The sequence below is a fragment of the Ovis aries genome, chromosome 10 (genome assembly GCF_016772045.2).
Source record: "Ovis aries strain OAR_USU_Benz2616 breed Rambouillet chromosome 10, ARS-UI_Ramb_v3.0, whole genome shotgun sequence".
NCBI classification, from domain to species: Eukaryota; Metazoa; Chordata; class Mammalia; order Artiodactyla; family Bovidae; genus Ovis; species Ovis aries.
The window spans coordinates 11,535,654-11,549,138 of NC_056063.1; the positions used below are offsets into that span (position 1 = coordinate 11,535,654).

Sequence of the window (13,485 nt, forward strand, 5' to 3'; positions counted from 1 at the left end):
GAGGTATTGGATTGAGATTTTCATTTTCTTACATTTTTCTGTTTCTATGTTTTCTGAGTTTAACAATTAACTGATCTAATTTCTAATTAGAAAACTTGTTTTTTTAAGTGTGTTTAATATTATTGCTGGGAATATTTTATTTTCTAATTTTTGGAGCCTGGTAATCCATGGTGTCATGTCTGGAAACTGCCATTTGGCACAGTAGAAAGGAAAACTGAGAAGATAACATTCCGCAAATCTTATCTGACTATTATATAAACATTTAGTAACATTGTTATACTAGTAACATTTTGTATTAAGAAACACTAGCTTGAAAACAAAAAAACAGAATTTTTACATGATTTATTTAATAATAAACCAATTAAAGATACAAAAACGTTTAGAGGATTCCAAAATTTAAATTTTTGTTTAAATACAAATTCACTCTGTAATATGAAAACATAACATTAGACCTCTAAACACAATGATTTTTTCACCTACAAAAATTGCTTTTTGCTATACTAAAAAATTTGCAGGAAACAATTTTTCTTGTGAAATTAAATGTACATTATTTACAGATGAAAAAGTAATCTAAAAAGTAATCTAGAAACATGGATATATAATGTATATTATCTTTGTATGTAATTCCCCTCCCCCACTCCCAATTAAAAAAAAGATCCAAAATACAAAGCAATTATGGTTTTATTGCAATTGACTACTCAGTCAGATTAGCCAAGGCTTGGTTGCTTTCTGGGCCCTTAAAGAGCCCTGACTCTTTCAGGATAGCAGTATATCATTTAGCACTCAGAACATAAGTTTACTAGTGGATCACAGTGCACAGGGGCCTAAACAGTTAAGGAACAAACTATTTAGGAAGAATTCAGGTTCATAGCAGGTCTTACAGATAATAGAAAAGTGAATTTTTTTAGGACCATTAATTTTCTGTAATATTTTAGTTATATTTACATTAGGAGATAAGCTGATAATGTTTTAATTGATACTAAATGATAAATTTGATAAATTGATAAAATGTAGGAGTTAGAATCATAAAATTTAGAACTAGATGGGAAATTGGAGAACTAGATAGGAACTAGATAGGAGTTGGAGTCTAATCCAATACACCATTCCTCTTAGGAGGCCCAGAAGATCAAATGGCTTGCCCAAGGTTACACAGCTAGTCAGCAGGAGAACCACTCTTAGGCTGATGCTTTTCTATTATCCTGCTTCTGAAACGGTTCAGCCCTATCACGGGCACATTTTGGTTTTTAAAGTTATATTTTACATAGGCATAGCTCAACATAGAGTGCAACAAACTAAAGTCGATCTAAGTGAAATCATAATTTTAACAAAGCATAAAATAGGTGTCTTGCATTTCAAAGAGTCAAGACTTAACCTGTGATACGAGTGGAATGAAAACAGCTCCTATATAAATTTCCTGATGTCTTACATTTAAGTATTGTATTTACAAAAGAATCAGAAAAGCTAATGCAGTATAAAATTTAAAATGGTGCTTGTAAAATGCTTATCATATAACCACTGGAAAAAAATCTCAAAAGACTGTCTTCATAGTATAAGATGCCTGTTCCTTCACAACTGAATTGTGAAACATTTGGAGAACAAACAGAAATATCTGGGTTTTCCCCCCTCATCTAACAAATTCAAAATTAACTGTTACTAATTTTTAACAAGTAACTACAAAATGAGGAAAGTTTGGAGGATTTATCTTAGAATCAATAGTTTGCATACAATCGAAAATGTTCAGTTAAAAACCAGCCATCTGTAATTCCTTTGGCGTCTTCCTCAGAAGGAACTGGGCTCCAGGAGTTCGTTTTTTACAGCTGCCTGAGAAGGAAATCCATTGGACACCACCATCACGTAAGGCTGTGGCTGCTGCTCAGCGTCTTCAGTGCCTTGTTCCTCATTATCTTCAACCTCCTTTTTCACTTCTTCCTGTATGTGAGTTTTTGCTTCTTGAGCTTTGATAACTGAAGTGATTACAGTGCCAGGTGGGTGAGCAACCAGCTGTGAACTGTGATGAGAAAAGGTCACCATGGGCGTGGTAGCACTGAAGGACGGTGACGAAGCCGCGCTGACGGTTCCGTTGCAGACGGGCGGGACACTGCTGGTGAGGACCTGCTGCACGTGGGCTGGGCTCAAGACGATGGAGGGAGGGGAGCCCGGCTTCTGTGACTGGAGCACCACGTTTTCTTTGAGGACTGTCATGGGCTGTGAGGATGGGATGGCTTGTAAGATGAATTTCTGAGATCCAGCAGCTGACGATGGATCTGCGCTGGCTATCACTGTTGTGATTGGCACTGTCTGGAGTGTTACCGTGTGCAAATGCTGATTCCCAGGAGATACCACCACTGGAACTTGGGCTGGAGTCTGTATGGTCCTATTGAGATTACGAAATAAAAGTGAGGAAATAAGCATATTCTAGATTGTTGAAAACAACACTTGACAAGTCACTTGAACAAAACATGAGTTATTCATTTCAAATGCTCCTTCCTGTTATTGCCAACGCAACAAAAACATTGTGCCAGACCCAGCATTAAACACTGCACATACAGAAATGGCCAACAAAAAACTCTCAGTCCATTAACTATAATGCCATCTGTGAAAAAAAAGTCTGTATAAAGCACTATATTAACACAAATGGGGAAGCAATTTTTTGTTGAAGGAGGATATCAAAATGTCTCCCAAAGAAGTTATACATAAGCTGCCTGACTTAGGAAAATATATATATATATATATATATATATATATATTTTTATGCTGCACCATGCAGCTTGTGGGATCTTAGTAACCTGATCAGGGATCAGTTCTGGCCTTTGGCAAAATGCAGAGCCCAAACCACTGGACTGCCAGGTAATTTTCGAAAATTAGGAATTTTTAAATAAACACTGGATCCACTATCATTTTAATATTTGAGGAATAATGTCACCTATAAGTCCAACCAGATTACCAAACTTCACATGATTATAATTGTTTTCAACCTGTTTTGGCTCAGACGGTAAAGAGTCTGCCTGCAGTGTGGGAGATCCGGGTTCGATCCCTGGGTCGGGAAGATCCCCTGGAGAAGGAAATGGCAACCCACTGCAGTATTCTTGCCTGGAAAATTCCATGGACGAAGGCGCGTGGCAGGCTACAGTCCATGGGGTCGCAAAGAGTCGGACACGACTGAGCGACTTCACTTTTCTATTATATAGAGAAAACACTCAATTAACTAAAATTAAACAATACTTCAACCTTACATGTATATGTGATAGAATTATGAGAAGAATTTTAATAATTCACGGCTCATATTACATAAAACAAGTCATGAATATGATTAACTCATGAGGGTTCTTTAGGACGGCAGAGAGAACAAAAGGTAAGGCAAAATCTTGGCAAAAATAAACAAAGGTTGTTTTAGAGGTGTGTTTTCTCAGCTCAAGTAATCTGCACAAATTTTAATCATAAAGATACAATTTTAACATAAAATCCAGTTTAAGTTGTTAACTCTATTTATTGAAGAAAAGAGGTACATAAATGGTATTACAAGTCAATCTAATTTTTAAAGTTCACAGCTGTGAACTTTATATACTCACGGCTATTGTCAGTACAAAACAAATGTTGAACAAACTCAGCATATGGATCTCAACTGTGTTTCCTCTGAATTCTGTAAAGCTATTTTACAAAAGGGAGAGGACTGCTACTTCAGATGGCTAAGGGCCGTATTAGTCCCCATAAACGAAATGCCAATGATTGCCAGGAGACCATCACAGGTAAATTTTAGCAAGTGACAGTTATGTGGCCTGTCTCATGTGAAAAATGAAATTCTAGAGCAGAAACCAAGTGGATAAGGTGGAAGATGGCTCTGTACAACTCAGGAGAAACTAAGAGGAGGCAGAAAGGCCCGGACTAGCTGGAGCCCACACCCACACCTGCAGGATACTGTTCCTCAAGTTCAGTCTGCCACCACAGTCACCACTGTGAGAATCCGTCCACAGCAGGATGTCAGCAGCCCTTTTGAAGGACACTGCTAGAAGAGAGTGCGAGTCAGGTAATGGAGATTTACTAGGTTGGCAGGGTACGGCCAGGAATAAAGGCCAGGTATACTAATACTAGTGGGCAGGCAGTGATGAGTTGGAAGGATATAGAATAACTTTGGGAACTAGGGCACTTCTCCAAACTACACTGTACCTCTCTTTTTTCCTGCCTGCCTAAAATCAGGATATCCTGGGTAGAATCTAAGCCTGCAAATGGTAACTGACCCTACAGACTGATACCATTTTTTAAATAAAAAAGATCCAAGAGCTTCCCATGCCAAGAGCTCATGTACCCGTACAATACAGATAAAATAGAATTTGGCACATGGAAAGCATACAGAATGTGTCTATGAATATGCATAGCCTGGCCACCAAATCAGTATTATTATCACAATTTTCCACATGAAAAAATTAATGCAGAAAGAAGCTGAACAGCTCGCATAAGGTGAGCAGTTAGATAAGAAAAGGGATCAGCCAACTACAGAGCCTATGCGCTTAATCGTTACAACATACTGTCACTTCAGTCCTGAATAACTTCAAGTAAAGCGGGATGCTTACTATTAGATTTTTAAACAGCAGGGAGTTACAACTCTAATACGCTCACACACCCCTTTCTCTTTCCCTCTCTCAGGTATGGCATAACCAATAATCTACTCGGAAAAGTTCCACGTTGTTAATCAGGGCTACCATGAGACATTCAATGCCTTTTATTGAAGTCAGAAAAAGAGGGCCCTTTCCTGGGCATCTGACTGCCATCTGCCAGGAAATATATACACTGACCCAAAATACCTGCAATGTAAATATACTGGCTATTTGAACAAATTATAAAACAATAAATTTTCGCTAATAAAAAATTCAGAGATTAAAGGATTAAATATTATGCAGCCTTTTCCCAACCACAGGAATTAAAACTATTTTTTTCTTAGTTAATTATTAAACTGTCAGTTGTGTCTGCTTATAATTATATTGCACAACAAAGGTTACATTACAGTTAACTACTTCTAAAAAGCCCAAGCTGTTTGTAACCAACTGGTACAATATTGGTTATTTAAAATTCTTCAAACTTTCTGAAGCTAAGAAAGATATACAATATAATATTTGGCTTTTGCTGAATATCTACTCAGCTGTCAGGAAGCATCATTTAATTGTTACAACCACCTGTCAGGTTAAATAATATCATCTTTAGTTTACAGATGAGAAAACAGAACAGTTGGTTAATATAATCCAATGTCATATCTAATAATTGACAAGGATTGTAGGGCGAGAATTTTATGCTCAACAATTCCTACTCCATTATATGGCTTTTAAAGTAACCTATACATTATATAGGAGCTCCCTGGTGGCTCAGATGGTAAAGCGTCTGCCTGCCGTGTGGGAGACCTGGGTTCGATCCCTGGGTTGGGAAGATACGCTGGAGAAGGAAATGGCAACCCACTCCAGGAATCTTGCCTGGAAAATTCCATGGACTGAGGAGCCTGGTGGGCTACAGTCCACAGGGTCACAAAGAGTTGGACACGACTGAGCAACTTCACTTGCACATACATTATATATTGATATTTTTAGAGGCTAATTTATTTAAAAGACCCAAATCCCATGGATGGAGAAGCCTGGTGGGCTGCAGTCCATGGGGTCGCTAAGAGTCGGACACGACTGAGCTACTTCCCTTTCACTTTTCACTTTCATGCATTGCAGAAGGCAATGGCAACTCACTCCAGTGTTCTTGCCTGGAGAATCCCAGGGACGGGGGAGCCTGGTGGGCTGCCATGGGGTCGCACAGAGTCGGACACGACTGAAACGACTTAGCAGCAGCAGCAAGACAAACTAAGTGCTTGGAAAAACATTGCAGAGAAACAAGTTATACTTGGTAGGTATATGGACCTCCAAGTTTACCAAGGGACAATTTTAGGAAAATACTTTACTAGAGGTTTATTTTTGTGAAGCCAAAGTTAAGATTTGTAAACCTGAATACATATACCATAAATCAATTAAGAAAAGTTTAATCAATTTCAACATAGACACAGTCGGCCTTCCATACTCATGGCTCCACATCCATGTATTCCACCAACCTCCCCCAGAAATATCCATGTGAGTCTGGATATCCCCAGGTGAAAATATCCAGCCTCACCTCCCCCAAAATTCCAGAAAGTTCCAAATTGCAAAGCTTGAATGATCTGCCACATGCTGGCAACTATTTACATAGCATTTATACTGTATTAGGTATGATAAGTAATCTAGAGATAATTTAAAGTATATGGGAGGCTATATGGAGGTTATATGCTAATATTAGCCATTTTACATAAGAGGCAACCTCAGATTTTGGAATCTGAAGGGAGTTCTGGAAATAATCCCCTGAGGATACTGAGGGATAATTCTATGGGCAATTGTGTGAGATAAGAAGAAATGAGTAAAGGAAAAAATGGAGAAAAAATATGTTGCTACTTCTCTGTAAATAAGTAAATAATTCTTGTGATTGTGTGAATTAACTGAGAGTATATCAGATCATTAAGTTCACTGATTTAGACTAAATTGCTTGTATTAAAACATTATCTCCACCACTATCTCCACCTGTGACCAGGCTCCTTGGCCTCTCTTTGCATCGGTTTCCCCAACTGTAAAATAGGAATACTGAATATTACCTATATCTCGTTGTGCAATAAGGATTCTATATTTTAATATACATAAAGTATATGAAATATAGAGTGCTTTGAAAGTTATCAGTTCCTGTTACATTAATTTAATAATTAACCTAAATTTAATTCATAAGATGGTGATTGCAGCCATGAAATTAAAAGACGCTTACTCCTTGGAAGGAAAGTTATGACCACCCTAGACAGCATATTCAAAAGCAGAGACATTACTTTGCCAACAAAGGTCCATCTAATCAAGGCTATGGTTTTTCCAGTAGTCATGTATGGATGTGAGAGTTGGACTGCGAAGAAAGCTGAGTGCCAAAGAATTGATGCTTTTGAACTGTGGTGTTGGAGAAGACTCTTGAGAGTCCCTTGGACAGCAAGGAGATCCAACCAGTCCATCCTAAAGGAGATCAGTCCTGGGTGTTCATTGGAAGGACTGATGCTAAAGCTGAAACTCCAATACTTTGGCCACCTCATGCGAAGAGTTGACTCATTGGAAAAGCCCCTGATGCTGGGAGGGATTGGGGGCAGGAGGAGAAGGGGACAACAGAGGATGAGATGGCTGGATGGCATTACCGACTCGATGGACATGAGTTGGGGTGAACTCCGGGAGTTGGTGGTGGACAGGGAGGCCTGGCGTGCTGCAATTCATGGGGTCGCAAAGAGTCGGACACAACTGAGCAAACAAACTGAACTGAACTAAGTTGTAAGTATTGTACCTTCTCTCAACTACAGAAAAAAATATTTCAAAGGTCTTTGGTTTTTTAAAAAACTAGCCAAGAAAGATAGCCTAATTTCTGTAACTTTTCTTAGGAGTGATAATATGGTTACTTGGGATGTCTATATTCTTAAAGAGCTGTACATTGAAATATTTAGGGGTGAAATGTCATGGTGATGTCAACTGACTTGACAAATACCCAAACAAACAAAAAAAGGGCATCAATAAATATTGAGAGAAAGCAAAGAAACAAAGATCAATTATAAATCCAGATGGATGGCAAACAGGTGTTCAATGTACTCTTTCAACCCTTCCATAATTTGAAATTTCTACAGTTAAAAGTTGGCATAATTACAGTGAAGATAAGTAGGACTTGAGGGAGGAAAATAAAATACAACCAAGTGAGAGAGAGAATTGTTTTAAAATCAAACAAATGATTAAGAATGTATGTGGATATAACTGATTCACTTCGCTGTACAACAGAAACTAATAACAGTGTAAAGCAACTATACCCCAATTTTAAAAAATGAATGTAGATACACAGATAGTCATATAAATACATGATAATTTCTACAAGAAGAGATTGTTCTGGAAATTCTCTGGTGGTCCAGTGGTCAGTTCTTAAGACTTCCACTGCCATGGGCCTAGTTCAATCCCTGGTCAGGGAACTAAGATCCCTACTGTGAGCCACAAGTCACGGTCAAAAAAAAAAGAATAAAAAATTGTGTTTTAAAGTTTGAAGAGTTAAATTTTGTATTTGTTCATTTTATAAGTAGTCCACTTAGAGAACTCATTATTCTGAAAGGAGATAAAGAATCATATATACTACTTCCAAACAAATTCTACGAATATGAAGGAGCATTCTGTGTCAGACTATGTTAGGTGCTAGAAAAAGGATAGTGGATAGAAGGTAGCTTCTACAGATTTAAATGGATAGCAGGAGACAGGCATTAAAGTTACCTGAAAACCTGGATTATGTACTAGAACATGGTAGAGGGAAGCAGTCAGCTTCAGCTGGAAGGAATTCTGAGCAGAGCAAGAGCTGGCAGTGGAAGCTACAGAAACTGGACAACTCTCTGTATGCAACACAGACCTAACAAAAGCAGCAAGAAGGCAATACCACAAATGCTGGCTCTTGACCCATTAAACAAAGGATGGCTCTGGTCAGAAACATCACATAATGAGAGGCATCGATAACACAGAGGTTGGAAAAGAAAAAAACAGGAGAAGGAGGAATCAGGCAGAGTCCACAGAACTCTTTTTTACCTTCTGGGCCACAGGGGAAGCCCATAGAACTCTCAGAGAAGGTAAAAATGAAGGTTCTGAAAGGTATACCAAAGACAGCTTGAAAATCACAGGAAGTTTTTTTATTACAACCCTTTAATACCTGGCACTGAGTCTTATTCAGAAACTGACATTCACAGTAGTAAATTATCCAATACAATATCATGATTTATAATCTTTCTGAGCTAGAGCTGTGTGTTTTTGTTATTGTTGTTTTTCTTCTGGTTTGTTTTTATTCTCAGGGTCTAAAAAGGAACCTTTGGTCAGAGATGCTAAAAAAAAAAAAAAAAAACCTGAATCCATCCAAGAAGGGAGTCCCAGCGATCTGCATGTTTGTTATCAACACAAACACGACGACAACAAAGAGGGACACAGAGCCTAGAAAACGATGAGCGGAACCACATAATTCCAATCAGATATTCAGTCATCGTAAGTAACCAACAGAACTTGGAGGAAAACAAATATTTAAGGGAAAACATAGTTAAATAAGTACTTGTTTAATTAAGATAGGAAAAATGTGACCTACACCCCTCGTATGTCAATAATTTAAGATATAATTCAATTCTCTTAAACTTGTCAAAAGTTTACTGGAGCATACAAGGAAGACTGAATGGTCTAATAGGTCTGTTTTGATTCTAGGTAATGCTTACTTCAAGGTCAACTGAATAAAAATCCAGCATTTATACTCGAGAATATACAACTGTAAGACAGGAGTCAGCTAATGAAAAATAATCAAAAGAATCATATTTATTGGATTTGGAAGGGCTCTTATAAGTCATGTTCTGGAAATTCACAGCAGTAGAAACTAAAAAACAGAACCCTGAAAATGTCCAACTAATTTTCTGGCTTTCTCCTTTTTCCCCATTGTAAATCAGTCAAAACCAGTCAAAAGTTTCTGCAAAAAAAACGGTCTAAGTTGTTGTTAGACTTTGTTAAGATATGTCGTCTCTAGGGTTATGAGTCAGATTTGATTTGATTAAACCAAAAAACTATTCCTCCAATTCTGCCACTCTACAAACCTGATTCCTGGACTCCCAACCTGTTTGACTATTCTGGATACTATCTGAGAAGACTTATCTTCCCAAGGAATAATGTGAATTTCTTAGAACTCAATGCATCCCAAAGGGTCATTATACGTAAATTTATGTTAAATTTTCACAGCTTCTAACTTTGTCCCCCAAAAGATCTGAAACCATTCCCTGGATTTTCTTGTATGTGGATCTCTTCTTATATAGATCAATCAGTTATACAAAGCTATATAGGACTGATTCAAATTGGGAGAATCACATCAAGTGCTATCAAAGTTTAAAAACAACAAATCACTGATAAAATCAGAGGACTGATGCCTTGCTGCTGAAACAATCTGTTGACCAAAAGTTCTAGCTTGAAATCATTTTTATCATTTTTATTTCCACTTCTGAATCCTGACACATTTAACCAATAATGACTCTTGTCACAGAACATGACGCAATGATCTGCGCTGGTCACTTTAGCTTTCTCACCTAATACTCGGAACGGAAGGATTTAACGTCTCCTCTGGCATGCTGCTGGCTGCTTCTGCCTCTGGAACAGCTTGTACCGGCTGCACCACGTGAATAGTCCGGAAGAGCTGGGTAGGATACGGAGTCTGTGTGGACTGTACTGTCCTCAGAGCCTCGGACGGCTGCACAGCTTCCATGGGATCTTTGGGTTTTGCAGCTTTCGAATTCCCTGGTTTTGGAACTGTAGTGGCGCCTCCTTTTATTCCTGGACTTGAAGATGCTCTCGATCGACTTGCTGGGTTCCTACTCGAAGCGGTTGTTGACGACAGTGATGGATCTGAAGACTCTATGCTGCAACTTGGATCTTCATCATCTATATAAATAAGGTCTTTCGGCATATCCTTAAACTGATACACCAAGCGCTGACCTTCTACTTTTGCCAGAATACCCCTTTGGTAATAGTACCTATTCGAAACAGACAATTTCATCAATATTGTATTCGGTTAAACATAAACAATATTCAACACAGCAAAACTTTTGTAATCATGAACAAGAGTTTAAAGTTGGAAACAAACAAGTGAGAAAAGAATTTCTAAATGAAGGGTAGTTATTTTCTCTTCCATAGCTTACTATAATGTCCCTACCTGTTTTAAAGTCGATTCAGTAAATCTGAAACAATTTTCTATATAAAACTTAATGATGTACAAACAGATGTGATTCAAGTTTTGTCACTGATTCTACTTAGATCAAGAACCTAACAACTGTGAGCTAAAAAATAAAATGCAAACTGTAACTAAATAGTTCTGGTTTAAAAAATTATCAAGTTATCAGATTTGGATGTTTCCACTAACTTTTTCTCAAACATATCCAGATCTTGACGACTAAATGACATGATCAAAGGAAAACAAACTAAAAGTAGGTTGAAGAGGTATCTCTGTTCAACATTTTCACAATGGTTAACATTATTCTTGAAGCATTCATTTATTCCAACATAATGTATCATACCTGAGGTTCATGCTTAAAAACGCACCCTCTTATAAAGTACCTGCATTACCAACATTTGTTATTTTGTGCTGAATTTAAGTTTAATGGCTCAAAACATATGAGCCTTGTGGTCAATGTACAATGCCTGATGATAGTTTAACATTTTCTGATCTCTTCATAAATAAAATATCCATTATTTGCATGAAGATTTTGGGGGGAAGGAGAACGTTTTTCCAGACTGAAATAATATTTCGATTTAAACACCCACTTCTATAAGTAGTGGGGTTTTAGCACTTCAATAGTAAAATTCACCATTTCTAAAGAAAACCCTCTGACTTTTTAGAACTTACCTGCTTTCTAGTATTAATATTCTTCACACAATGAACTACAGAAATTTCACGTACCTGAGAGCTCTTCCCATGGTCTCATAGTTCATGTCAGGTTTGTTTTTGTGCTTCCCCCACAACCTGGATACTGCTTTAGAATCTACCAATTTAAAAATGCCTTTTTCTCGCTGGGTCCATTTGATGTATTTAGGACAAGTAGCTTTGTCCTGAAGCAGTGCCAGTAAAAACTCCCAAAGATAAATTGTGTTTCCTGAAACAAAAGCAATTTCTTTTTAACTGAATCAAAACTTTATTTGAAAGGGCACAATAAAACACAACTAAAGGTCTTATTAAGTTCCATTTATAATTATATAAAACAAATTACACAGCTCAGTTAGTACTGGTGATATAATGGTCATAATTTCTAGAGTCTAATATAGATCTTTTTATTAGTCCCACATAAATTATTCGAATAGAGCAATTCTGCCAATTAGATTTGTGATGACCTAGGGAGAAAGCATTGTAAGAAATTTTCTTTCAGCCTCTTTAAGAAACATTATTACATAGAAGAAAAGGAAAAAGAAATGTAAAAAATCTTTCAATAGTTGTTCTTTTTATATCAAGAGCCAGCAGATAAGCCTTAACAATTTTCTTCAAATTTGGGAAGCAGTTATGAAAATATTAAAACTCCAGGACAATGTAATAAAGTGCCTATGAACTGAAAACCTAATGTGGCTGAATTCTTCCAAGAGACTCATTATTAAATGAAAAGATAGACAATTTTGACAGGGAAGTGAAAATCTCCTAATGGATTTCTTGTGCTACATTACGAGTATTTCTACAGAAAGTGATAACTGTGTATGTGGGAGGTGGCAGCAATAAGATCCATTTCAATAAAATCTGGTGTTTTTTACTTATAGTATACAGTTATTATTAGTGGTTTCTACTTACAGTATGTAGATATTTTAGAGCAATCTGAATGTTACTTGATCTATAAATATTGTAAGGAAATTACAGTAGTAGTACTTACCCTTCCCATCTTTGTTTTTCTTCTTCACAGATATGTTTGGTGTAGTGGCTGGGGAATCTGGACGTGGTGGTTTAGTTTTTCTCCCTGAAATCACAATGGCTCTACGTAAATATTTGCCCTCAAAAGTGAGAGAGAATGGATAATTTAGCTGTTTATAAAAGCTTTTTTGGTCACTAATCTTCAATTTCAAGTGCCAAGTATTTACACATGGAACACATATTGGTTTCCTAAATACTACTTATTAAAAGGAAAATAACTTCAGTAAAAATTTAACATTAACATAGGTTAGATCACAGACACTTTTATGTAGGAAACAATACTTTGGCTCCTTTGTAAAAATGAGATTAAGTTGAAACTTTAATTTTATCTTTCAGGTGACAATTCTTAAAATTTGGATGAACAGTACTGATATTGATAAAACTTGGGCTCCAAAATCAGGCCATATAAGTCTGTCTGCCTCTTGGTTGGTTCTCAAATACTGGAAACTACCCAAAACTTCTAGATATAAAAAAATAAGGTAAAAGTGAGGTTAAATTTTCGTGAACCACATACTCAATTTTTATTTTGTGTATTTTAAAACATCTTATTCTATGTTTCTTCCAATTTACAGTAAACAAACTTTATGGTTATCCATCACCCAGCCCCAGACAAGTCAGAGTTAAAAGTGTATTCTGTTCAGCCTTAGTCTGGGTCAACCGACTATTCTAAAGCCATGTTTGTGATCTCTTCTCCCCTTACCTAGAGCCGAAACCTGGTAGCAATGCTGCCTATGACTTAGCTTGGGACAATGATGCTATCTGAACAGGCTACCACCCTGCATGGGAGAGGCAATGGAGATTAAGCATAAATGGATGCTTCAGTTAGTACTTCTAACCATGACGTTCTTGAATTTGACTCTCTCTGATCTAGATCACAAGGGCAAACGCTGAGGTAATTTAGGGAAGTGACTTAAAAAAGAACTCTTTAGGGCTAAAGTCACAAGATTAGTAGCAACACAAGACAAGTTCAGTTGCTCAGTC

General features: G+C 37.1%; 1 protein-coding gene across 18 annotated transcripts in view; it reads right to left on the reverse strand.

Annotated features, from left to right (window-relative positions):
* Positions 1–327: 327 nt before the first annotated feature.
* The window catches only part of ELF1 (E74 like ETS transcription factor 1), a 117,158-nt gene continuing 104,000 nt past the window's right edge, over positions 328–13,485 (reverse strand). For 8 of the 18 annotated variants that reach the window (XM_060394261.1, XM_042254626.1, XM_042254630.1 and 5 more), the window contains 5 exons: positions 12,467–12,550; positions 11,515–11,707; positions 10,148–10,591; positions 3,091–3,177; positions 328–2,374 (listed from right to left, as the gene is read on the reverse strand). In XM_060394261.1, coding sequence (XP_060250244.1) covers positions 1,780–2,374; positions 3,091–3,177; positions 10,148–10,591; positions 11,515–11,707; positions 12,467–12,550 — 1,403 coding nt within the window. In that variant the 3' untranslated portion in view covers positions 328–1,779. Of the gene's footprint in view, positions 2,375–2,975; positions 3,178–10,147; positions 10,592–11,514; positions 11,708–12,466; positions 12,551–13,485 lie in introns of all 18 variants that reach the window. The other 10 variants (XM_060394267.1, XM_060394270.1, XM_042254629.1 and 7 more) reach the window with 2 other exon arrangements.